At 41.7% G+C, this 25,018-nt stretch overlaps 1 protein-coding gene across 27 annotated transcripts in view; it reads right to left on the bottom strand.

Moving 5' to 3' along the window:
- Window positions 1-25,018, bottom strand: part of LOC106612695 (dystonin) — a 190,862-nt gene that overhangs the window by 4,055 nt on the left and 161,789 nt on the right. For 10 of the 27 annotated variants that reach the window (XM_014214222.3, XM_014214117.3, XM_014214126.3 and 7 more), the window contains 20 exons: window positions 23,445-23,600; window positions 22,885-23,091; window positions 22,175-22,294; window positions 17,121-17,290; window positions 16,675-16,834; window positions 13,298-13,492; window positions 12,838-12,966; window positions 11,991-12,134; window positions 11,368-11,556; window positions 10,947-11,082; window positions 10,567-10,730; window positions 10,266-10,428; window positions 7,793-7,947; window positions 5,795-5,869; window positions 5,669-5,686; window positions 4,404-4,508; window positions 2,795-2,912; window positions 2,264-2,380; window positions 946-1,139; window positions 436-546 (listed from right to left, as the gene is read on the bottom strand). In XM_014214222.3, the coding sequence (XP_014069697.3) occupies window positions 436-546; window positions 946-1,139; window positions 2,264-2,380; window positions 2,795-2,912; window positions 4,404-4,508; window positions 5,669-5,686; window positions 5,795-5,869; window positions 7,793-7,947; window positions 10,266-10,428; window positions 10,567-10,730; window positions 10,947-11,082; window positions 11,368-11,556; window positions 11,991-12,134; window positions 12,838-12,966; window positions 13,298-13,492; window positions 16,675-16,834; window positions 17,121-17,290; window positions 22,175-22,294; window positions 22,885-23,091; window positions 23,445-23,600 (2,826 nt within the window). The remainder of the gene's footprint in view (window positions 1-435; window positions 547-945; window positions 1,140-2,263; window positions 2,381-2,794; window positions 2,913-4,403; window positions 4,509-5,668; window positions 5,687-5,794; window positions 5,870-7,792; window positions 7,948-10,265; window positions 10,429-10,566; window positions 10,731-10,946; window positions 11,083-11,367; window positions 11,557-11,990; window positions 12,135-12,837; window positions 12,967-13,297; window positions 13,493-16,674; window positions 16,835-17,120; window positions 17,291-22,174; window positions 22,295-22,884; window positions 23,092-23,444; window positions 23,601-25,018) is intronic. The other 17 variants (XM_014214247.3, XM_014214284.3, XM_014214216.3 and 14 more) reach the window with 12 other exon arrangements.

Genomic DNA, 25,018 nt, shown 5'->3' with positions numbered 1-25,018 from the left:
TCTTTAAATGTGGAGTGGAACTTATAGCTATGTGATGACATCACGTGCCCCACATACCTTCAAAAGTATTCGGCAATCATAATTTATTCGAAAAACACAATTCCCATCATCATTTATAGCAACAAAGAAAGATAAAGAAGAAAAAAATCCACTCCTGTCGAACGGATGAAAATGTTGTCGATCTTTAGAAAATGTCTTCTTTATCTGCCGTTAACAATATTTGGTTGGCCAGGCTTTAGATATTCAATTATTGTGAAGTTAGGGCCAAAGGGGAGGGGTAGGGCTAGCTAAGTAGTTATTAGTGTAAAAAATCGACTTTATTTCATTTTTCCTTTTACTCAGACACTATACATTTCAGTTAGATGGTATAGTAGGAGGCAGCAGTTGTTAGGTTCAGAGCTCTGGAGCGTTCCAGACCCTGTTGATTCACTATACCTCAGAGGATGAACCTTGGCTCTCAAAGGAGTCTGATGATTTAAGAGGACTGGAGGGTTTGCTGTTTGTCAGCCAGGGTTTATCATAATTGCGAGTTATGTGTTGGGGAGTCTGGGGGAATAATGGCAAGTCAAACACACAAACACAGGGATTCAGATGGAGAAATCAATAACTAAAAGGAGTACAGGTAGACTAAATGAAGAGCTATGATATAACAAAAGAAAGGAATGATCAAAATCTATCAGACAACAAAAAACAACATATATAAACAAATGATAAAATAGACAAATGAAAAACAATAGATATGGTTGGGAACATGTGGGGAATGGCAGACAAACCAACACACACCGTTTCTGTAAAAATTGTTAAAATACAACTAGCTTCCTATGGTCATTAAATACAAGTCATTAGCCAATTTTTTCTGTTGTCAGTGAAGTTAATAAATGTATTTGCTGTGGAAGAAGGAGTATGTAGTCAAAAGCTGCTACCCAGATTGAGGGCGTCTCTTACCTTGGGTGTGCTGGGCAAGGCTGGATTATTATGCTGGGCCGGACAGCTATGGCTAGAGTTTGACCTGTTGGGAGAGGCAGCCCGTGACGACGGTCGCGACCTACGACCTCTATACCGGAAGCTTGCCATCATCTGAGTGGTGCCCTCTGGGAGAATGAACTTTTCTCGCAGCTCCATGTTTGTCCTGCCTTTGGCTGGGGGGTAAAATATGACAACATACAGTAAGACATATGCATGGTTGTTGGTGTATGATTGATTATAAGTATGGTGAAGCTAATTCATTTCAGTGGAGTGAGTAAATGAATGATGAGTACCTGCTTTTAGAAACAGCAGACCATTTGAAATGAATACAGGTTGTTGTTTATAATATTTGTGATTGGACTATTGTGAAAATAAACGTGTGTGAATGAAGGACATGCAGTTTCACATCACTTAGCCACACTGGCAAACTCACTGAAAACAAACAGTCCCAATAGAAAGTGCTGTGAAAAGGATTCATATGGACAGAGTGCTTAATGTACAGTACAACAGACTCACTCTGCACATACAAATCAATAAACGCCTCCATCACCCCAACCTCGCAAAACAAAACAAAAATAAAGATATATATTAGCTGACTATTCTCTCCAATGAATCTCTACCAGAGTAGAAGAATCTATGGTCACCCCAAAAAATGAATAATGAATTCCAGTGGCTTAGAACATCAGCCATATAAGTAACTATTTCTCTCCAGCATAGCCTTTAGGTGGGAATAGTAAATTGCTGGGAAACCCAGTGATTGTCAGCGTCACTGCAAAAAGAAAAGATGCACAAAGCCACTGGCTGCTTTTTAGATAGATAGAGAGAGATGGAGGGAGAGAGAGAGACAGCGATAGATAGAGAGAGACAACAATAGAGAGAGACAGCAATAGAGAGAGAGAGACAGCGATAGAGAGGGACAGCGATAGAGAGAGACAGCGATAGAGAGAGAGAGAGACAGCGATAGAGAGAGAGAGGCAGCGTGAGGGGGGCGCGTAGAGAGAGAGACAGCGATAGAGAGAGAGACAGCGATAGAGAGAGAGATAGAGAGAGCGATAGAGAGAGAGAGAACTGGTGTTAGCCTGGAGGTCAGTAAGTAAAGAGAGATTCAGAAACAGGTGATGTGACTCAGAGAAAATAACGGCATGCATGAAGACCCACAGACTGCTGGATAACAGGAGAGTGTGAGTGGAGTCGCTTTATGGGAACGCCATTCACAATGAGCACTCCAACACACCCATTTTGTACACACACCCACACATTAACACCCGCACACATACGGTGATGCAGACACACATACCACTGGGGGGTTCATGGAGCAAGGTGAGAAAGTGTGAGATTTGTTGCCAACCTATAGGAGACTGAGTAATTGAAGAGTTTGATTCCGAGCGCAACATTTTACTCCCGTGGTGATGAACTGGAGAGGAAGGCGTAGGAAGGCAGTTTTTAGCAGGAAAATTGAAATACATATAAATAGAGGAACTTGACAGGTAGAGGACAACAAGCTTTCAAAACCAGCCATCCAGAAAGCATGGCAGTAGGATCTGATATTGTAAGCACTAGAGTAGCAACATACACTCAGACACACACTCAGACTTAGACTCTACATGCCACATTCAGCCTTATCCAGCTATATCATTTAATCAGAGTGAAAACCATTACACAACATCAAATCATATGGTAATAAATACTGAATCAGCTGTAGCACCGCTATCTAAAAATAGACAATTAAAACATAAGTGACACACGAGTGAAACCGAATCCAGAGATTTACCTTTCTTAAAATGAATGACATTTTATAAAGTTTACCCTGTCCTGTCTGGTGCCTTACCTCGACACGGGTCGTTCTTTACCAGGAACTCATCCAGAGCCATCCAGCCTCCACCAACGCGCACCATCACAGTGCTCCGCAGGATCCGCACCAGACGCAGCTGCTGGGAGTCTCCGAACTGCAGAGGGAGGAGGGAGGACAGAGAGGAAGATGAGGCCGGGAGTCACTCAGCACTACTCTGCATCAACAACACTGGACAAGACTTGAAGCTGTGCAACACCAGAAACCAGCAGATGCTACAATTTGGAGATTGTTAGGAGGAAGTTTATCCTACTGTGAGTTGGTGCCTGATTGCCTGATTACATTGCATCTTCTGACTTGTAGAGTATAACGACTAGTTATACATATGAAATATGACTTAACTAAAATGGATTTCACATAATCACTAGACGAGAGAAGATGGTTTTGCTGTCTGGTTTCTTTCTTTTGTTGCTCAGCTGAGCCCATTGATTGAGACACAAAGCAACAACATCAAGGTTTCATTCTCATAGACACAAATGAAGGGTCAATCCAACTGGTTTAACCTTCTCAGAATGTATTAGTGCATTCATCATTGTCAACAATGTGGGATTGGTGTGTGACTTGTGAAATTGGGATACATTGATTTGTAATTGAGGTGAAATGGGTAACACTTTACTTGATACCCCCTGTCAACAGGCTTATCGTAGCCTACATACATCTGTCATAATCGTGATATAACAACTGGTATTTTGACTGGTTAGGGCATCTGTTGTCAATATCAATGTTATGACAATGTTATATATCCCTTATGATTAAGGTTTCAAGTAAATGGAATTAGTAAGTTAATAATTTGTCACGGGTTGCATACATTTCAATATTGGAATGTTTACTTATTTTCTCATATTTTCAACTGGAAACTCCTATAACAGGCTGTATAATATAAAGAGAATTAGACTGAAGAGCTGATCCTCAACCACTAGGGAGCACTATAGTGTTGCAGTCTATCCTTACCTTCTTTTGGGATATTTTGGTTATTTTCAACTTTACTATGAGATGTTTGCATGTATCTTGCAAAGCCTTCAAACAAGCCTGATATGGAGGGTGAACAAACAGCCAAGCGTCATAAGATGAGGATTTGCAGGAGAAGCCAGCCAGTTGGATATGGCCATGGGGTTAGCAGATTTGACAACACAACAATCACGGCCTCATGCTTTCCATCAAACATTGTCACATCATAGCACAAACAGACAAAACTGACAAAATCTCCTGCAAACCAACAACGTGAACAGTTGCACTTTCTATCACTACAGTACAAACCACCATATTCATAGAGGATGCATTGACATTGATGGAGGAACCAATGCAGCTAAGCTCCAATGAGGAACAACATGGGGGATGGCATCTTATCATCTCTCTAGTCAACCAGGGTGTAAACAATCAAACGTGACCACACATTGATGAGCCTCCAGTTAGGTGCCTATTGTAACAATCTCATTTAAATTCAAACTTTGCACTATGTGATTCCCATAATGATTGAATGACACGGGTGAATTTTGTGATCAAGTACAGTAAAAGTGATGAATTGAATTGGAAAATGATCTGGAGAATAAAAAGAGTCACAACAAATGGCTTAAGAATGCCCATTTACCAGAATACAGCTTTCCAAAACTGTAACGTGTAGCTGGGGGGTTAGATTTGGACTGTCCCTGTTTGCTATTATCTCATCATCATGTAAGCAGTGAACCAGACCAAACTGTCAAAAGAATTGTTTAAGTTGATGTTGAGTAATAAACGAATACAAACTGGTGAAGAAGACACACATAATCTTACAAATACATGCTATATATGTTTCCCATAGATACCGCTATTCATTCTCCTCAACAAACCGTTTTACAGCCGTCAACCTTCAGACAGTGAATGGACCATTCATTTTATATCAGTTATGTATCCTGTACGGCAACATGCATTTCTTTGCCCATTTGAACTCAATAAAATAAAATCAAGCAAGATAATTTCCTAACAATGGAAAAGGTGTTCGCACATCTTTAAAGGGAAAGCAGTTAATGTTTGTTGAACAAAAAAAAAGCTGTTATACAAAGTCATGTCAGCCATTATTGAGACAAATCAATCCCAGGAAATAAAAGAGAAGCAACAGACAACCACACATTAAAAGCATTCTAAATCCCAAACTGCCCAACGGTTAAATTAAAGCACATGAAGGGGTAAAAACTTGGAAAACCTATTATTTCTTATTGGAAACTCAAAAGCAACTACAAATAAGAGGGAATAATTGAATGAGCATTGGACTTCAAAGCATTATAACCCTTGACTGCCTTTCATGCTGATTTTTAGTTTTAGAAATGATCACAAGCTCAAGGTTATTTCCTACCTATCTAAATAAGAGCATTACTGCCACTATTTTTATCTGCACAATCAACCAGTACAGGTTATATATACACAAAGATGCATTTTATGACACTGTGGCCATTTCATTCTTGGCATAAGCTGAGACTTTTCGCACAGTCATTCCTAGCAGGCTACTACATCAATGGTCCTCCACCTGCACCAGTTATAGGCACCAGCTGCTTTCCCACACCAGCCAGCCAGACCCAATCCCATATCCCAACTACTTATGCTGGTGGAACTACCCACATAGATATTATTATTATCATAGACTAATAAACAAATTAAAAGTGAGCCTTTTCAAGTGAATGGAAATGTCTTAAAAAATGATTGCTGTCTAGTGTATCTACTTCTGAGTTCCATCGTGATTATGTCTTGGAAGACTCTTGGCAAAATGTTAATGTTAATTGGAAAAGAAACAGGGTCAACAAAAAGGAGAGGAGGGGTTGATTAGGCACAGCACCACATCATAGATAACAACAAAGAGCGGCCTGAGCCTGTCATATGTACCTGGTTTCCAAGGTAGAACTGGTCGTGGAAGGGACAATGAAAAAAGTTACAAATTAGTTTTTCATAAAGCACATGTTTCACTGAACACTTGAGGTAACGTATAGGGTATACACAAAATCCTCTTACCCTGTATTTGTTGGCACCAATTTGCTCAACTTGGAATCGTTTAGGACACTTGCATTTTGCCACTTGGCGTGTAACCTACAAAAGAAAAAAACATTATTTATATTGCGGGAAGGTAATACATTAGTTCCAATGATTTACGGCAGGGATCATCAACTAGATTCAACTGTGGACTGATTCTTTCTTGAGTGGATGGTCGGGAGGCCGGAACTAATTTCTAGACTGCAAATTGACTGCAACAATATAAAGAAACGTCCTCTCACTGTCAACTGCGTTGATTTTCAGCAAACTTAACATGTATAAATAATTGTATGAACATAAGATTCAACAACTGAGACATAAACTGAACAAGTTCCACAGACATGTGACTAACAGAATTTGAATAATGTGTCCCTGAACAAAGGGGGGGGGGTCAAAATCAAAAGTAACAGTCAGTATCTGGTGTGGCCACCAGCTGCATTAAGCCGATGTATAACACCTGTATGTTTTATGAATTTTTATTATGAGTATTTCTGTTTTTGAATTTGGCGCTCTGCATTTTCACCGGATGTTGGCCAGGTGGGACGGTAGCGTCCCACATACCCATAAGAATTAAGTACTGCAGTGCATCTCCTCCTCATGGGCTGCACCAGATTTGCCAGTTCTTGCTATGAGATGTTACCCCACTCTCCCACCAAGGCACCTGCAAGTTCCTGGACATTTCTGGGGGGGAATGGCCCTAGCCCTCACCCTCCGATCAAACAAGTTCCAGACGTGCTCAATGGGATTGAGATCCGGGCTCGTCGCTGGCCATGGCAGAACACTGACATTCCTGTCTTGCAGGAAATCACGCACAGAACAAGTAGTACGGCTGGTGGCATTGTCATCCTGTCAGGATGAGCCTGCAAAAAAGGTACCACATGAGGGAAGAGGATGTCTTCCCTGTAACGCACAGCGTTGAGATTGCCTGCAATGATAAGCTCAGTCCGCCCCAGACCATGACCGACCATCCATCTCCAAATCGATCCCGCTCCAAAGTACAGGCCTCGATGTAACGCTCATTCCTTTGACGATAAGCGCAAATCCGACCATCACCCCTGGTGAGACAAAACCGCGACTTGTCAGTGAAGAGCACTTTTGCCAGTCCTGTCTGGTCCAGCGACGGTGGGTTTGTGCCCATAGGCGACGTTGTTGCCGGTGATGTCTGGTGAGAACCTACCTAACAACAGGCCTACAAGCCCTCAGTCCAGCCTCTCTCAGCCTATTGCAGACAGTCTGTGCACTGATGGAGGGATTGTGCATTCCTGGTGTAACTCGGGCTGTTGTTGTTGCCATCCTGTACCTGTCCCACAGGTGTGATGTTCGGATATACCGATCCTGTGCAGGTTTTGTTACACGTGGTCTGCCACTGCGAGGACGATCAGCTGTCCGTCCTGTCTCCCTGTAGCGCTGCCTTAGGCGTCTCACAGTACGGACATTGCAATTTATTGCCCTGGCCACATCTGCAGCCCTCATGCCTCCTTGCAGCATGCCTAAGGCACGTTCACGCAGATGAGCAGGGACCCTGGGCATCTTCTTTTGGTGTTTTTCAGAGTCAGTAGAAAGGCCTCTTTAGGGTCCTAAGTTTTCATAACTGTGACCTTAATTGCCTACCGTCTGTAAGCTGTTAGTGTCTTAACGACCGTTCCACAGGTGCATGTTCAATAATTGTTTATGGTTCATTGAACAAGCGTGGGAAACAGTGAAATGACAGGGTCCTGAAAAAGGGACATTTCTTTTTTTGCTGAGTTTATAATATTTGACTAAAACATAATCATTTCAAACCATGCTTGCATTTGTATACAATCACGTCTCTCTATTATGCGTGGGAATACTTGGGAACTGGTGTTTTTACAGTCTTTTATGTCCAACAACGATACAATGTTTTTGCTCAGAAAACTTGGGGGGCCAAATAAAACCACCTGCAGGCCGCCAGTTGGGGGACCCCTGATTTACGGTCTGACAACACATATACAGTAGTACCTCATCTTCAATTTTGTCTGCATCTGTGAGGGGTTTGTATGCCTCTTTGTTGGGATGAAGGGCAGCCACAAACTCGTAGTAGTCGATGTAGCCGTCACCATCCCGGTCAAATATGTCTGCGACCGCACTCATCTCCAGCCGACTGGTAGGGAATTCTGGAATGTAAAATAAAAAAACAGGGGTAAGAATTCTTTAATTTATGGGAAACTTGACACTCTTAATGCATTTTCACACTAGCATACTGAACTGAATCGTACTGTGCTGGCTCAGATATTTTATTTTCGCATTGTTCTTTCCAGCATAGTTACATCTATGGTGAATGTGTAACTAGGCCAGCGCAGAGCAGCTCAGCTTGGCTTGGCTCTGTAATGTGAAGAGGGTATACAGTGGGGGAAAAAAGTATTTGATCCCCTGCTGATTTTGTACGTTTGCCCACTGACAAAGAAATGATCAGTCTATAATTTTAATAGTAGGTTTATTTGAACAGTCAGAGACAGAATAACAACAAAAAAATCCAGATAAACACATGTCAAAAATGTTGTAAAATGATTTGCATTTTAATGAGGGAAATACGTATTTGACCCCTCTGCAAAACATGACTTAGTACTTGGTGGCAAAAACCGTTTCTTGTAGTTGGCCACCAGGTTTGCACACACCTCAGGAGGGATTTTGTCCCACTCCTCTTTGCAGATCTTCTCCAAGTCATTAAGGTTTCGAGGCTGACGTTTGGCAACTCGAACCTTCAACTCCCTCCACAGATTTTCTATGGGATTAAAGTCTGGAGACTGGCTAGGCCACTCCAGGACCTTAATGTGCTTCTTCTTGAGCCACTCCTTTGTTGCCTTGGTCGTGTGTTTTGGGTCATTGTCATGCAGGAATACCCATCCACGACCCATTTTCAATGCCCTGGCTAAGGGAAGGAGGTTTTCACCCAAGGTTTGATGGTACATGGCCCCGTCCATCGTCCCTTTGATGCGGTGAAGTTGTCCTGTCCCCTTAGCAGAAAAACACCCCCAAAGCATAATGTTTCCACCTCGATGTTTGACGGTGGAGATGGTGTTCTTGGGGTCATAGGCAGCATTCCTCCTCCAAACACGGCGAGTTGAGTTGATGTCAAAGAGCACCATTTTGGTCTCATCTGACCACAACACTTTCACCAGTTGTCCTCTGAGTCATTCAGATGTTCATTGGCAGACTTCAGACAGGCCTGTATATGTATTCTTGAGCAGGGGGACCTTGCGGGCGCTGCAGGATTTCAGTCCTTCACGGCGTAGTGTGTTGGTGACTATGGTCCCAGCTGCCTTGAGATCATTGACAAGATCTTCCCGTGTAGTTCTGGCCTGATTCCTCACCGTTCTCATGATCATTGCAACTCCACGAGGTGAGATCTTGCATGGAGCCCCAGGCCGAGGGATATTGACAGTTCTTTTGTGTTTCTTCCATTTGCGAATAATCGCACCAACTGTTGTCACCTTCTCACCAAGCTGCTTGGCGATGGTCTTGTAGCCCATTCCAGCCTTGTGTAGGTCTACACTCTTGTCCCTGACATCCATGGAAAGCTCTTTGGTCTTGGCCATGGTGGAGCGTTTGGAATCTGATTGATTGATTGCTTCTGTGGACAGGTGTCTTTTTTACAGGTAACAAGCTGCGGTTAGGAGCACTCCCTTTAAGAGTGTGCTCCTAATCTCAGCTCGTTACCTGTATAAAAGACACCTGGGAGCCAGAAATCTTTCTGATTGAGAGGGGGTCAAATACTTATTTCCCTCATTAAAATGCAAATCAATTTATAACATTTTTGACATGCGTTTTTCTGGATATTTTTGTTGTTATTCTGTCTCTCACTGTTCAAATAAACCTACCATTTAAATTATAGACTGATCATTTCTTTGTCAGTGTGCAAACGTACAAAATCAGCAGGGGATCAAATACTTTTTTCCCCCACTGTACGTCTGGGGTGTGAGGGTATAGGTCAGGGTGTCAGGTAGCCTAGCATTTAAGAGCTTTGGGCCAGTAATTGAAAGGTTGCTGGTTTGAATCCCCGAGCTGACTAGATGAAAAATCTGCTGATGTGCTCTTGAGCAAGGCACTTAAACCTAATTGATTCTGCAAGTCGCTCTGGATAAGATGCTAAATGTAATTTTGACCAGGGGCCAAATTGGTTATATTTCCTCGCTGTCAAAATTAGCAAAACATTTTCCTATATCCACAGTTTTTCAACGCTCCCTGACTGTCTAGCATTCATTTCGGTGGCGATTAGAGAGCTGGTTAGTCAATAAACTGTATGAATGTAGGTCCATTATTATTTCTACACAGGTTCAATTTGGTTTTAGTCATTTTCAAGTATATTGAGTTCGTTCCCCTCAACCCCCCCACAATTGTATTTTCCAGTTTATTATATATATATATAATATAATATATAATTGTTTTACTCAAACCACCTGCAAGCCAGATTGGATCCTCTCGCAAGACTTACTGGAGGAGAGGATGCCTTCAATGAACTCCTGTCTGGTGACCTTTCCATCCTGGTCCTTGTCAATGCGTCTGAAGAAGTCCATGACACGTGACTTCTTATGGTTCATCCATCGCATGTAGCGCTTCCGCCAAACATCAAAGTCAAAGTTGGCAAATTCCTTCAGCTGAAAAAAAATAAACCACAATACATTGTACACTATGACATACATTGTATTGCACATAGTGATAATTTCTGAATGTCTCCATAAAGCACATAAAGTAATGAACATTTGGCTAACATAGGGTTAAATGATCAGATGTACCTCCTCAAGTCTGTCCATGGAATCGTTGAGTTTCCTCCTCCTGTCCAGGGCCAGTAGCCACACCTGCTGCCACTTGCTGACCAACAGGTTGACCCTGGGGTTCTTGGTCTCTATGGGAGGCTGTGACGCTGATGGGTACATGGCTTGTGTGGGAGAACGCTTTCCTGTAGGTGAAAAACATCCTCCTGTTTAGTGATACCGCTTTCCCATTGTATAACTTTTGTTCCATACCAGAAAAAACATAGGAATGATATCGTTTCGGGGACAGAGAGAGTGAGGTAAGCTATGAGGATGTTGTGTCATGGTGCAGGCAGTGCATCAGAGCAGGGCCAGATGGCTGAGGTCAGGGCGTTTAGGGGGCCCCTGGTAGGGGTACATACTTCCACCTCTTCCTCTCTCCAGGACAGGGATTTGGGACTGGATGGCAGGCTCGCTACCACCCGCAGCCTTTCTTTTGTGTGTCTTGGTGATCGTGTCAACGTCTGGTTGTTTCCTGGTCATTTCCTCCATGAATGTCTGCAGGGCCACACAAAAACGACATGTTTTCAGTTTGTACTGTATACCATATTCACTTCAAAGGCAATGTACTGCATGCACAGTACACATACAGTAACTCGTGTTACTAGAAAGAGGGAGCTACAATTCTAGTACTACTAGACTGGCATTGAACAGCATTGTAGTGGGAAATGTTTGATCAACCAGGCACCAAGTAATACACCAAACTCCACCTTCTACAATTTGCTTCCTTTACATCATATAGTAAAGGAGGATAACACTGTCAAGCTCCTGGTCACACTGCACCTGGTGTTCAGCAATGAGAGCTTTGACCTCGTCTATCTCCTGAGGCAGGACCTCCTTGTCCTTCTCGTTGAGTGTTGCCTCAGCCCACTGCAGCCAGCACAGCAGACCCTCCAGCAGCTCCTGAGTGGCAAGCAGATCACTGAGGGCCATGGCCAGGCGCTGCTGGTGCTGCCGTGCCCACGCCTGGACCTAATATGGAGAAACATGAATAATCAATTTAATACAGCTGGTAATTTAGCAGACGCTTTTATCCAAAGCAAACCACAATTGAAAGTGATATATATTCAGTAACATGTGGTCCATTCGGATTCAAACCCACAACTCTGGTGTTAGTGCACCATGCTCAAACCCACTGAGACAATGGAACAACCCAGTGAGTCATTTGAACCCCCAACAACAAGATTTACATTCATGGCTTTCCACTTAAACTAGGATTAGGTACAGCCAAGTGAGAAAGTACTGTATCGCTATGACTGAGTAACGCGAAGAAACATCCTGGCAAGCATTGAGGTTATGCAAGTGATATTTAAGGAGATGGCAGACAGCTTTGCCATGATATAGGCCTATGGTCTCTCACCCTCCAGTATGACGCACAGCAAACAAGCATGTAAGTGTTCACTGACCTCCTCGAACCGGGCTTTAATGATGGTGTTCCAGTGTTTGATGGTGGTGATAGAATCTGGATGGCAGATGGTCAAGATAGCCTCCCCCATACTGGTGGCTTTGTTCAGGCCTACTCTCTTCTCCTCCTGCTTCTTCATGAACTCCTGAAAGAGAACGGTTGGTTTCCATTAGCAATCGACAATGTTTGTGTCAAAATATAAATAAAATAAAAACCTAGCAGCCAGTAACTCTGTTTCTCTGTTCCTCTTTCAATACCTGATCAAATGGAGATGAAGAAAGTAATGGTATGTGAAGTCAGGGGAAACTATTTTAGATCCAGTGAGATCATGCTTGAGGAAAAGTCAATATTGTGAAGCAGTTGGAATGGAATATCAAACCACCATGTAAAATCCATGTATGGCATTTCTACTTTTACTGGCAAGTGTGACGGACGTGTAAAGACTGTCAAAGTGAAGTGTGTTTTAAATGTCGACACTACATTATGAGAGTACCTCATCAGAAAATAATGATAGTCGAGTGGAGAAACATACCCACATTCTCTGCAAATAGCTGCCTTAACTGCCATATGTTTGAGCTAGGTACTATTTTGCTCAGAATGAAAATAGTTCCATGCAAGCCAGATCCCTAAAGCATATACAAGCCTTTAATAGCCCAGAAAAACTCTTAATCTATGGCCCGATATTGCATTTCACATTTGGTCAGCTTTTATCTAAAAGCTTTATTCCATATTATGGATATTGCTGGATTTTGCTTTAGGGACCTTTGTGCCCCACCTGGAAGATAATCTGTAGGGAAACACTGTGTTGTTCTATAGGATGACGATGTTCCAGGTTAAATGTCACTTGCCTTATGCTGCTCGATAAGAGCCCTGAGGGCATCCTCGTCGTCGGGCAGGGTGCCATGGAAACGGAGGCTCTGCTCAGCCTCGGCCAGCCACTCCAGCAGGATATGGACCGTAGAGTGGAACTCCTCAGCCTGCAGCCAGAGGACAGGGGACAGAGAGGTTCACCAACACACAGGTCTCCAAAAAGCATTCCTCTAAGCACTCAGCCAAGTCCTAATGGTTGCGTTCCAGGATTGTTTTTTTTAGCAGACACACTGCACTACTCAGTAGATTGCTATGATCATATGAATGATGTTCCTAAGACGTTTAACAGATCTCTTTTTTTATATTAACCCATCCACCACTCCCCAAAGATTTGTTAGATCTGATCATCTGTGAAACTGAATAAAAAGATGACCTGCAACGCCACAAATGTAATTTGAATAGGTGATATAGAGAGGTTTGGCATAGTGAGAGTCCTACCTGACACAATGCCTGTTCCAGCCGGGTCTGTTTAGACACTGAGCGGGCGCACACAGTCTCCCAGCGAGCGCTCAGCTCCTGCATCTGAGCTTTGACCCAGGATGAGTCTTCATGGCTGCTCTCAATCAGGTCCTTAGCCGAACGCTTCAGGGCCGCAACGCTCCCCGTCCTCTTACCCAGCTCCTTCTGGAACACCTGGAAGATACGTCAGAGAGAGAACTAATGAGACACGACACACAGACGCAGAGATACATGTAAACAAACACACAGACGCAGAGATACATGTAAACAAACACACAGACACAGAGATACATGTAAACAAACACACAGACACACATACATACACACACTGATCATGTTTCCCAATAACCACAAACTCCATCTATCCATTACTGAATATACAGCTCTTTGCCACATCACAAGTAATTATTGCTAGAATATCCCTTGTGCCAATATAAATTACACCAGGTTATACAAACAGTCATCTAGCACCATTTCCCTTAGGGCTAAGCTGTGGTCCTAAACAAAATAACCTAAATCAACACTGATTGTGGAAAAAAAAGATTAATACAGTTCAACAGGGCTGAAACCTATCCAGCTAACACACTAACATTGTGCTAAAAGCACTTCCAATTTGAATAGTGTTGGGAAGGTTATTCTCTAAATGTAATCTGTTACAGTTACTTGTTACCTGTCCAAAATTGTAATCAGTAATGTAACTTTGGATTACCCAAACTCAGTAATGTAATTGGTTTACTTTCAGTTACATCCATCAAACGTATTTGGTGTGTCATCATAGTGGTCTCTGATTTGTGGTCAGACTCGCTCCGGTGGAACAAACTTAAATTTGTGCCTTTTTTCAATGCTGATTTGAATGTGATGGAGAAAACAAAAATGTGTCATCATGTACTGTTTTGCAAATATCCAAGAAGTAATCATCTAGTTTTTTTAAAGTATCTGTAATCTGATTACATGTAACCGATTACATGTAATCCAATTACAGTGGCTTGCGAAAGTATTCACCCCCTTGGCATTTTTCCTATATTGTTGCCTTACAACCTGGAATTAAAATAGATGTTTGGGGGGTTGTATCATTTGATTTACACAACATGCCTACCACTTTGAAGATGCAAATATTTTTTATTGTGAAACAAACAAGAAATAAGACCAAAAAACTGAAAACTTGAGCATGCATAACTATTCACCCCCCAAAGTCAATACTTTGTAGAGCCATCTTTTGCAGCAATTACAGCTGCAAGTCTCTTGGGGTATGTCTCTATAAGCTTGGCACATCTAGCCACTGGGATTTTTGCCCATTCTTCAAGGCAAAACTGCTCCAGCTCCTTCAAAATGGATGGGTTCTGCTGGTGTACAGCAATCTTTAAGTCATACCACAGATTCTCAATTGGATTGAGATCTGGACTTTGACTAGGCCATTCCAAGACATTTAAATGTTTCCCCTTAAACCACTAAAGTGTTGCTTTAGCAGTATGCGTAGGGTCATTGTCCTGCTGGAAGGTGAACCTCCGTCCCAGTCTCAAATCTCTGGAAGAGTGAAACAGGTTTCCCTCAAGAATTTCCCAGTATTTAGCGTCATCCATGATTCCCTCAATTCTGAACAGTTTCCCAGTCCCTGCCGATGAAAAACATCCCCCACCATGCTTCACTGTGGGGATGGTGTTCTCGGGGTGATGGGAGGTGTTGGGTTTGTGCCAGACATAGCGTTTTCCTTGATGACCAAAAATATCAATTTTTGTCTCATCTGACCAGAGTACCTTCTTCCATATGTTTGGGGAGTCTCCCACATGCCTTTTGACAAACACCAAACATGCTAGCTTATTTTTTTCTTTAGCAATGGCTTTTTTCTGGCCATTCTTCCGTAAAGCCAAGCTTTGTGGAGTGTACAGCTTAAAGTGGTCCTATGGACAGATACTCCAATCTCCGCTGTGGAGCTTTGCAGCTCCTTCAGGGTCATCTTTGGTCTCTTTGTTACCTCTCTGATTAATGCCCTCCTTGCCTGGTCCTTGAGTTTTGGTGGGCGGCCCTCTCTTGGCAGGTTTGTTGTGGTGCCATATTCTTTCCATTTTTTAATAATGGATTTAATGGTGCTCCATGGGATGTTCACAGTTTCTGATATTTTTTTATAACACAACCCTGATCTGTACTTCTCCACAACTTTGTCCCTGACCTGTTTGGAGAGCTCCTTGGTCTTTATGGCGCCGCTTGCTTGGTGGTGCCCCTTGCTTAGTGGTGTTGCAGACTCTGGGGCCTGCGTTTGACTAAATTACTCAACACTCATCACAGTGTCCAAGACAACCCACACTAGGCCTTTATGGTCCTTCTAGAAACAGAAAAAAAAATGCTATTTTTATATGTAAAATGTTTGGAATGAAGGCTGTTTTATTTTTTTCATTTGGCTTTTTTGCTTAGTGTTTTTATTTAGTTTAGTTTAAATACAGTATACTGAGATCATGTGACAGATCATGTGACACTTAAGATTTCACACAGGTGGACTTCATTTAACTAATTATGTGAGTTCTGAAGGTAATTGGTTGCACTAGATGTTATTTAGGGGCTTCATAGCAAAGGGGGTGAATACATATGCACGCACCACTTTTCTATTTAAAAAAAATATATAATTCTTTGACACAAGTAATTTTTTTCATTTCACTTCACCAATTTGGACTATTTTGTGTATGCCCATTACATGAAATCCAAATAAAAATCAATTTAAATTACAGGTTGTAATGCAACAAAATAGGAAAAATGCCAAGGGGGATGAATACTTTTGCAAGGCACTGTACATGTTACTCCCCAACCTTGCTTCTGCACCCCCATGAAGTCATCTGGATGAATTTGAAGGCCATATATGGAGGGTGACTAAACCAAGCTCTGACTGTTGATCTACTTCAGCGCAGTGACTCAGATATCCTGCCAGGCCATGCACCCTTTATTTCTCTGTGCCTCAGCAATCTCTTGTCTCTGCCAATTCAAACCAGCATTTTGTCACATAACACAAGTTCCATTTCCGACAAACATTTATGGGGGGGAAAAAATTACCGCTCTCGGGGCCATAATCCTATTTCATATATTTAGCCTGTGAGCCACAGGAAGGAGAATAAAATACACTGAACAATGAGAACAGCAAATCCACACACAGTATAGCTTCTGAATTTTGACTCCTATTACGTGGTACACAAATAGGTAGGATATGTTTGAGCTTTAGAATCAAGTCAGATACATTTGCTTAGGCCCAGTAGGCACCTACTGCCATTGTTCCCTTGAACAAGGCACTTAACCCCCAAACTGCTCCAAGGCTACAACTCCTGTGGCTGCACAATAAAGATGTATTCTACGAATGTTTATTTTTTTTTTACCTTGTGACTGTCAATGAGATTGAGGACCAGGTCTATATCTCCATGTACTGGCTGGTCCTCGGCCAGCTGAGGCTCCACTCTGTACAGCCAGTCAATCAGGGCCTGAAGGGCATCAGTAAACTGACCAGAGAACAGCAGTGCCTCCTCAAGCTTGTTTTGCCTGAGAGGAAACACAGATCATTGTTTGTGAAAATTCGTAATGACCCCTGATAGCAGAAACTATCATTGTTTTCTATTATATATGCAATATCATTACGATTTGACAGCAAAAACTCGACTGCGGCAATATGCATTTGAGAGGAATTATAGTTGAATCACAGTATATCGAAAGTGTTCACAAAGACCACAGTTTCACATCATCATCAAGATTAGATGACAGTAAAATATATAATAATATGCATATTATGTGTCCGATACACAGCAATGTGCAGGTCATGTCCTCTTACCTCTCAACTGACTTGCCACAGACAGTGTCCCACTTGTCCCTCAGTTCACTCAGCATGTCATCCAGCTTCTGGTTGTCGTCCTGCAGTGACGTCTTGTCCTTCAGGGCGCGTCCCGTACGACTGGTTGTGTCATACACCGAGTGCTTGCTCCCCAGCGCCTTCTGGAACTCCTGTGTGAACCAATGGTGGAGAGACATGGTCATTATATAGGCTAGTTTATCCTATCTAAGTCAGCCTGTGGCTGGTTTTTAGCCTCATCTCCAGCCGTTCAACGTTTATACGGTGTGTCTGGCAAAGAGAAACTAGTCGATTTTAGACTAGACAGCTGCACAGCCAATAATGAAATGTCCGAAATTTAACAGTAGCATAAGCAATTTGACCATGGTCTCACTTTCTGTTTTGTTATGAATTGACAGATCATCAGCAGCACAATTGAGAAACCACAGCTGAGTTATTTCTGAGGCACTACATATGATTTAACAGGTAGATTCCTTCACAGAGGATTGTCCCCCTAAACTACAATCTACATTCTGTCATGGATTGAAATTTGTGAGTGGCGTGTGTGACCTATTTGCTCATAAAGGACACTATGTAGTGGCTGAAACCAAAACAAGGGGTCACAATTCAAGCGTCTTTCATCCACAGGGATTAAAAGTATCCGAAATCAGGGCCGTCCCTAATACATTCTGTACATCCAGGGATTATGAAAGGATTAGCAAAAGCGCCTCACACACAACAGCTCAAGGACAACAACTGAATAGCCTAGTCCCTGACACCTAAAATCACTAATGAATACTGTATACTATAATTAAAAACCAAAAAATATGTTTTAAGTGAGAAGTAGGCATTGGTCTGAAGACAAAAACTAAAGGAAATTCACGAGCAGCACAATGCTTACTCCACCCATGCTCTACAGTACCAAGGCTTTCCAGCACACAGCTTTGACCTACTTCATTAGCCATGCTGGTCTATCGTAGTTCAAACAATGTGTATGCAGGTTGCTTAAGATTCAAACCTTCTCAAACAGCCTAATTCATACTCTAAGAGGAAGTGTTCCCACAATAATGTGATTTGTACCGCATACAAGTTACACTTTTGGATTCTTCACACACACACACCACACTAATCCCATTCCACTACCTTTCCAAGCTTTTTTTTATTATATGAAAGCAAGCTTTGCTTTTATACTTACAAGACAATCATGTTTGATTGGGCAAGCTATTTTGTCTCGTAGTAATGTGGTGCCTGCCTGTATTTCCTTAAACCTTTATTTTTAGCAATGCATGTCATTTAGAAAAAATAAATCATAATATTTTTTGGTTCAGTAGGTGCCCAACATAACAACAGGTAGGTGGTGTGTTGGACACAGTCCCTCATATATAAAGGTCTACCGAGCCTGTCTCCATTCCTGATTTCTGGAACCATTAGTTTACCTGTATAATATTAACATAAGCTCAAAAACACTTGTTTTGCGAACATGGTCCTGTTTTATCAATTGCTGTGCTGATCAATGGGCATTCATTACCTCTCTCAAATGAATATGTAGCTTAAAGTTGTGTGTATTTGTATTTATTTTTGCAATAAAGATAGTGACGCTATAATAATGCACTTATACAATAGGCCTATATCTAAAAATACCTACAGCCTAACAATGTATACAATAAGGCCTATATCTAAACATAGCTACAGCCTAATGTATGTATGTATGTATGTATGTGTGTATGTATATACACGTGTATACACACACACACACACACACACACACACACGTGTATACATACATACATACATACATACATACATCTAGACTGTAGGTATAGGCCTATTGTATGTGTGCATTATTATAGCGTCACTATCTTTATTGCAAAAATAAATACAAATACACATATATATATACACACATACTACAGGTCAAACGTTTTAGAACACCTGTCACATATAATCCCTCTGGGACATTAGAGCGGTGGAAATTGGAGATTTTTGGTTCCAAACACCGTGTTTTGTGAGACGCGGTGTGGGTGAACGGATGATCTCTGCATGTGTATATCCCACCGTAAAGCATGAAGGAGGAGGTGTTATGGTGTGGGGGTGTTTTGCTGGCGACACTGTGTGATTTATTTAGAAATCAAGGCACACTTAACCAGAATGGCTACCACAGCATTCTGCAGCGATACGCCATCCCATCTGGTTTGCGCTTAGTGGGGCTATCAATTGTTTTTCAACAGGACAATGACCCAACACACCTCCAGGCTGTGTAAGGGCTATTTGACCAAGAAGGAGAGTGATGGAGTGCTGCATCAGATAACCTGGCCTCTACAATCCAACGACCTCAACCCAATTGAGATGGTTTGGGATGAGTCGGACTGCAGAGTGAAGGAAAAGCAGCCAACAAAAAAAAGCATTCCAGGTGAAGCTGGTTGAGAGAATGTCAAGAGTGTGCAAAGCTGTCATCAAGGCAAAGGGTGGCAACTTTGAAGAATCTCAAATATAAAATATATGTTGATTTGTTTAACACTTTTTTGGTTACTACATGATCCCATGTGAATTATTTCATACTGTTGATTGTCTTCACTATTATACTACAATGTAGAAAACAGTAAAAATAAAGAAAAACCTTTGAATGACTAAGTGTTCTAAAACTTTTGACCGGTAGTGTAGATGTCTATGTTTGGTTTAGATTTGGTCCATTCCAGACTGGACCAAATCTGAACCAATCATAGACCTCTATGTTTCAAAAGTTTGGACAGCACAGTACAGTAGAGGTTCTCAAACTTCTCCATGGGGACCCCAGGCCGTTCCATGTCATTGATATATTCCAGAGCTAGCACACCTGACTCAACTAATCCTCAAGCTCTTGAATAGCTAGTTCAGAGCTTCAGCAAAATGTGAAACGTCTGTGGGTCCCCGAGGAGAGGTTTGAGAACCACTGCAGCAGAGCACAGTAGAGTGCAGTAAATTGCAGTACAGCAAAAAAAAGTAGAGAAAGTATTTTCAAAATTCATTTAAAACCAAAAAGGAACCTGATTTCAACATCGGGGAATATACGTATTTTCAATGTCTGAAAAAGACGTCTTTTAAACGTAATTTTGCTTACTGGGTTCAGATTTGTGGGAAGACACTGAAAAGTAACTTGACACTGTTGATCAGTCAGCGCAAATTTGGATTAAAATGGCATGTACACTAGAGCCACGTCTTTCTTGTGCCTTTTGCAACTTGTTTCTAGCCTAAAGCATTGCAGAGTAATAAATCCTATACTGTACATTTATATAATCCGGGTTTTGGGGGGCATTAGCTCTCTTCCCCACCCCTAGCGCTGTGCTAACTATGTTTTGTGGAAAAATGTAGGACTGGCATTTGGACGTGAGCTTGTTATCGTTAGCTAGCTTCTGTGTCAAGGTCAGCTGTTGTTGTCTGGCTCTAGCTATCTAGCTAATGGCTGAAGTTATTTGTGTAACAAACCTTCCATAAACAAATATAGCTAGCTAGCTTTCTGGTGTTAGCTAGCTAGCTAGAGAGACTAGCTACTGGAATTTGGACAAGCACGCTAACGTTAGCTAATCAAAATATCTGTTTGCATTTATTGATTAACCACAGCCTGTATACTGTACCACCATTAACAGTGAGCTCCAAAGTATTGGGAGAGTGACACATTTTTTGTTGTTTTGGCTCCGTACTTTAGCACTTCGGATTTTATATGATACAATGACTATGAGGTTAAAGTGCAGACTGTCAGCTTTAGGGTATTTTTATCTATATCAGGTGAACCGTTTAGAAATTACAGCCCTTTTTGTACAACATTTTAACGTGGATGCTACCATCATTACAGATAATCCTGAATGAATCATGAATAACGATGAGTGAGAAAGTTACAGACACACAAATATCATACTTCCAAGACATGCTAACCTCTCACCATTACAATAACATGGGAGGTTAGCATTTTTGGAGGGGTATGATATTGTGTATCTGTAACTTTCTCACTCATCATTATTCACGATTCATTCAGGATTATCCATAATCATGGTAGCATCCACATTAATGTAGAAGTGTTTATAAACATGTTATATTCTTATTTACAATAAAAGTGACTCCAAAATGACACAATACATTATTTACCATGAATTTCTATCGGCCACAAAATAATCTGAAATTTGTAGTGTCACAAGCTTGATATAGTCATTGCGTGCTATGAATATGGGACCAAATACTTAATTTTTTACTTCCTTAATAGACATAAGTGAATTTGTCCCAATACTAAAATGGGAGGACTATGTACAAAAAGTATTGTTGCTTGACCCAGTTAGATAGAACTCTGAGATTCGGCTAAAAAGATGTTAGCATTGTCAGAATTTTACAAAAAGGTAGCACATCATTGGTTCTTACAGAAATGAGCATGTGAGAGCAATAAATTATAAATGTAATAAAAACTGTTGCACCTACAAACTTAGTCAATCCAAAATATATTAAGTCCAATGGTCACCTTATGGACGCTATAGCCTCAATTTAATCCATCATCTAGAATTTAAAATAGGTAGGCACAGAAAATACTCTGAAAACTCAATTGGTAACGACCCTGTTAAAAAATAAGGTATGTGGTTCTTGGTAACGGCTCATGACGAGAGGCGGGGAGTGTGTTGTGTACCTCCAATCAAGCAGATTTGCCGATATTTATAGAGATTGGCGTCATATTGCCTTAGATATGATGGTAGGGAGGTTTAAATTTAACATTGAGTTTAAAAAACAATGTCATACTATTTTGGGGGCAATAATGTATAAATCCCATACCCTAAAATGGCTTTTACAGTAAAATAGTGTTAGATTTCTCTTTGTATGTTTCACTATAAAAAAAAAAACACAAAACTGTGGTTTTAAAGACAGCTGCGTTTGAAATTCACAGTTTTGATAAATGACTATGGTGCTGCTGCAGATGTTTACTGTGCTAAATGACTCTCCTTCATAAAAGTCTGACTATCGGAGGGGTCTCGCCAACTCTTTCATTAACAACCCCCCCCCCCAAGGAAAAGGATTCAATGAGGTTCAGTTAGTTCAGTCACCTTGTGCTGGGCCAGCTGCATCTTGATCTTGTCAGGGTCGTTGGCGATTTCCAGCTCGGAGTCCAAGGCCTTCTCCGACTCGTCCAACCATTCCGTCAGCTTGTTCCAGGTTTCGTGGAACTGAGGGGAGAGATGTAGCAAATGAGGCTTGCGTAAACCGCACTGTGATATATGACTTCCTTTGATTTATTGTTCTATGTTTGGATGAGTCTAATTTCAGAGCCAAGAAAAGTGATGGGTTCGTACTAATGAAAGAGCTCTGAGGCCAGTTTGTAACACCAGACTCCCTGTAATACTGATACAGCTTTCCTGCGATAATAAGCACCATAATGTAGTTGTGACACATCGTCTAGTCGACTTTTGTCTGCAAAGCATTAATGTACTGTACGGTATTTGACCTCACACCTCGTGACCTCACTTCTCTGTTTCTCAAAAAATGCCTATTGCCCAGTTATGTGGAAAGATGGTGACGTCAACTACAGACCACCTGTCTAACTTCCTCTGTCACCCTCTCGCTCACCCCCTCTCTCCATCTCTCCTTCCACTATGACTCTCTCTCTCTCACTTATTTTTTTCGACTTACATCAATTTCATATCCCACTTCAGTGTGGCTAGACTGCTGACTCCTAGCATATCAGTTTAGGCACTGTGTACTACTGTGTAATACTGTACCAACTGTGTAGTACATCAAGTGTGCCAAGGTGCTGTACCTGTTTGGCCCTCTTCCTGGCATCATCCAGCAGACGGCCCCTCTCCACAGACCTCTGCACCACCTTCTCCCAGCGGCCCTGCACACTGATCAGCAGGTTCTTGATCAGCACCACATCCTGCTTCTGGCTGAAGTACTTCAGGTGGGTTCCTGTCTTATCCAGCTCAACGATCTGCTCCCTGTGGGAGTTCACCTCCGTCACAAACACCTGCCAATACACACACATCAGAGGATCATGACAAATGTTACAATAGTGTTACACAGCGGAGTTGATCTTTTTTTGATACAATTTTTGTAAGTAGAATGAGCAGAGTTCTGGATGAGAGTCAAATGGCCTTGTTGAGCCGTGGTTGGCCTGCTTGCACTGCAAGCTGTCTCGGCTATGGGACCTAAGCCCATCAATTGTTTGCGCTATTGATATCATTAATACAAATTAAATCAGGATAGGAGGCTGTTTAGGTTAATTATTAGATAATACTGAACACTGAAATGACAAATCATCAAAACCTATCAACATATAAATCGATGTGTTATGTTAATTGTCTTCACAACGACACATACCTTGTGCTCATCTATCTGGAACATGATGTTTTCCAGGATGAGGGAGGCAGGAGAGGACATAGTGAGAGTCTGTTCAGCTTGGGTCAGCCAGTTGATGAAGTCCTGGAGAGAGTTATGGAATTCTGTGGCCAGAGTCAAGGCCTCCTCCAGTTTCACCTGAAGCACAGAGACAACAAAGCCACCTGAGAAACATAGCATTCTTCCTACTGACACAAACATTCACACACGGATGTGCACACACACACAAACTGACAGACAAGTTTGCCTAGCAAATACACACACACAGACACACACACAAAGTCTTGTACAACTAACCTTGTGGGGACACACAATTCAGTCCCATTCAAAATCCTATTTTCCCTAACCCGTACTCTTACTCTAACCTTAACCTAAAAAACCTAACCTTAACCCTAACCCCTAATGCTAAAACTAACCCTAGCTCCTAACCCTAACCTTTAATGTAATTCTAACCCTAACACTAATTCTAACCTTAACCCTAAACCCCCTTGAAATAGCATTTGACCTCGTGGGGACTAACAAAATGTCCCCAGTTGGTCAAATGTTTGTTCTGGTCCCCACAAGAATAGTTAAACACGTCCATACACACACACACACACACACACACACAGGTTGTTTGTTCATTTGTTGCCACAGCATTAGGTAATGATTGTAATTGGTCCAAACATGACTGACCTCTGTTTAGGCAGAGGAAGTCAGCATCTCTGGACTAGCTCAAGGGAAGAGGATGAGCTATCAAAACGATGCATCCTCTACAGTTATAAAAATAGCATCAATTAGCCTTTGATTGAATCAAACAGATGTATTCAGTGTGGTCGGTCCAACAGGGAGGATGAGTTTTGCCTTTGCCAGGCAAGCAAAAGAGTACAGCTAATGCTATATCCTCATCACGATAAACAATGGGGTAATAACATTACAGTCATTACAAGCCTAATGGCAAGTAAGTACTGTCTCCGGTATACAGTGATGTCTCTTTCTCCATGTTGGTTAATTTAGCTTTAATTCTGAATGAAGTGTGCTATCTTGACAAGCTAGCAAAATGCTTAGAAAATGCAGTGAGTTAAGTCGTAGAGTATGCATGGCATACAGTACAGTACACCATAGTTCAGTGGTCACCAAACTTTCCTGAGTCAAGATCCCTTTCTGAGTCAAAATGAATGCCGAAATCTACCGCTCTGATTTTTTATTAACATGACTTAAAAAACATAAGCCTATGCAACATAAACCAATTAAAAACAGTATCGTAACAATGAGGTTTGTGCAGTAAGCTATAGGTCAAATACATTATCACCGCATACTGGCTTTGCTTGAATTTACCTGCCAATGCATTGTTGTTCAGACATTTTTTTAAATTATATTTCAAAATTTGAGGTAGGCTATATGATCACAACGGTAATAGATCCATTGGTGTATTACTTGTGAGGCACTGTTGAGTGAGCGTACATTTAAATAATTTGCTTTTTATTTTACTGGGCTGATGGTGCCTGCATCTGATGGTCAGTCTCAGCGAAGGGGAGAGAGCAGCAGACTGAGCGTCCATCTCTCAACATCCCTCC

This window comes from Salmo salar, chromosome 01, assembly GCF_965601325.2.
Source record: "Salmo salar chromosome 01, fSalSal1, whole genome shotgun sequence".
Taxonomy (NCBI): domain Eukaryota; kingdom Metazoa; phylum Chordata; class Actinopteri; order Salmoniformes; family Salmonidae; genus Salmo; species Salmo salar.
Note: the sequence above shows the minus strand (reverse complement) of the source record. Positions and strands in the feature narration are given on the sequence as shown.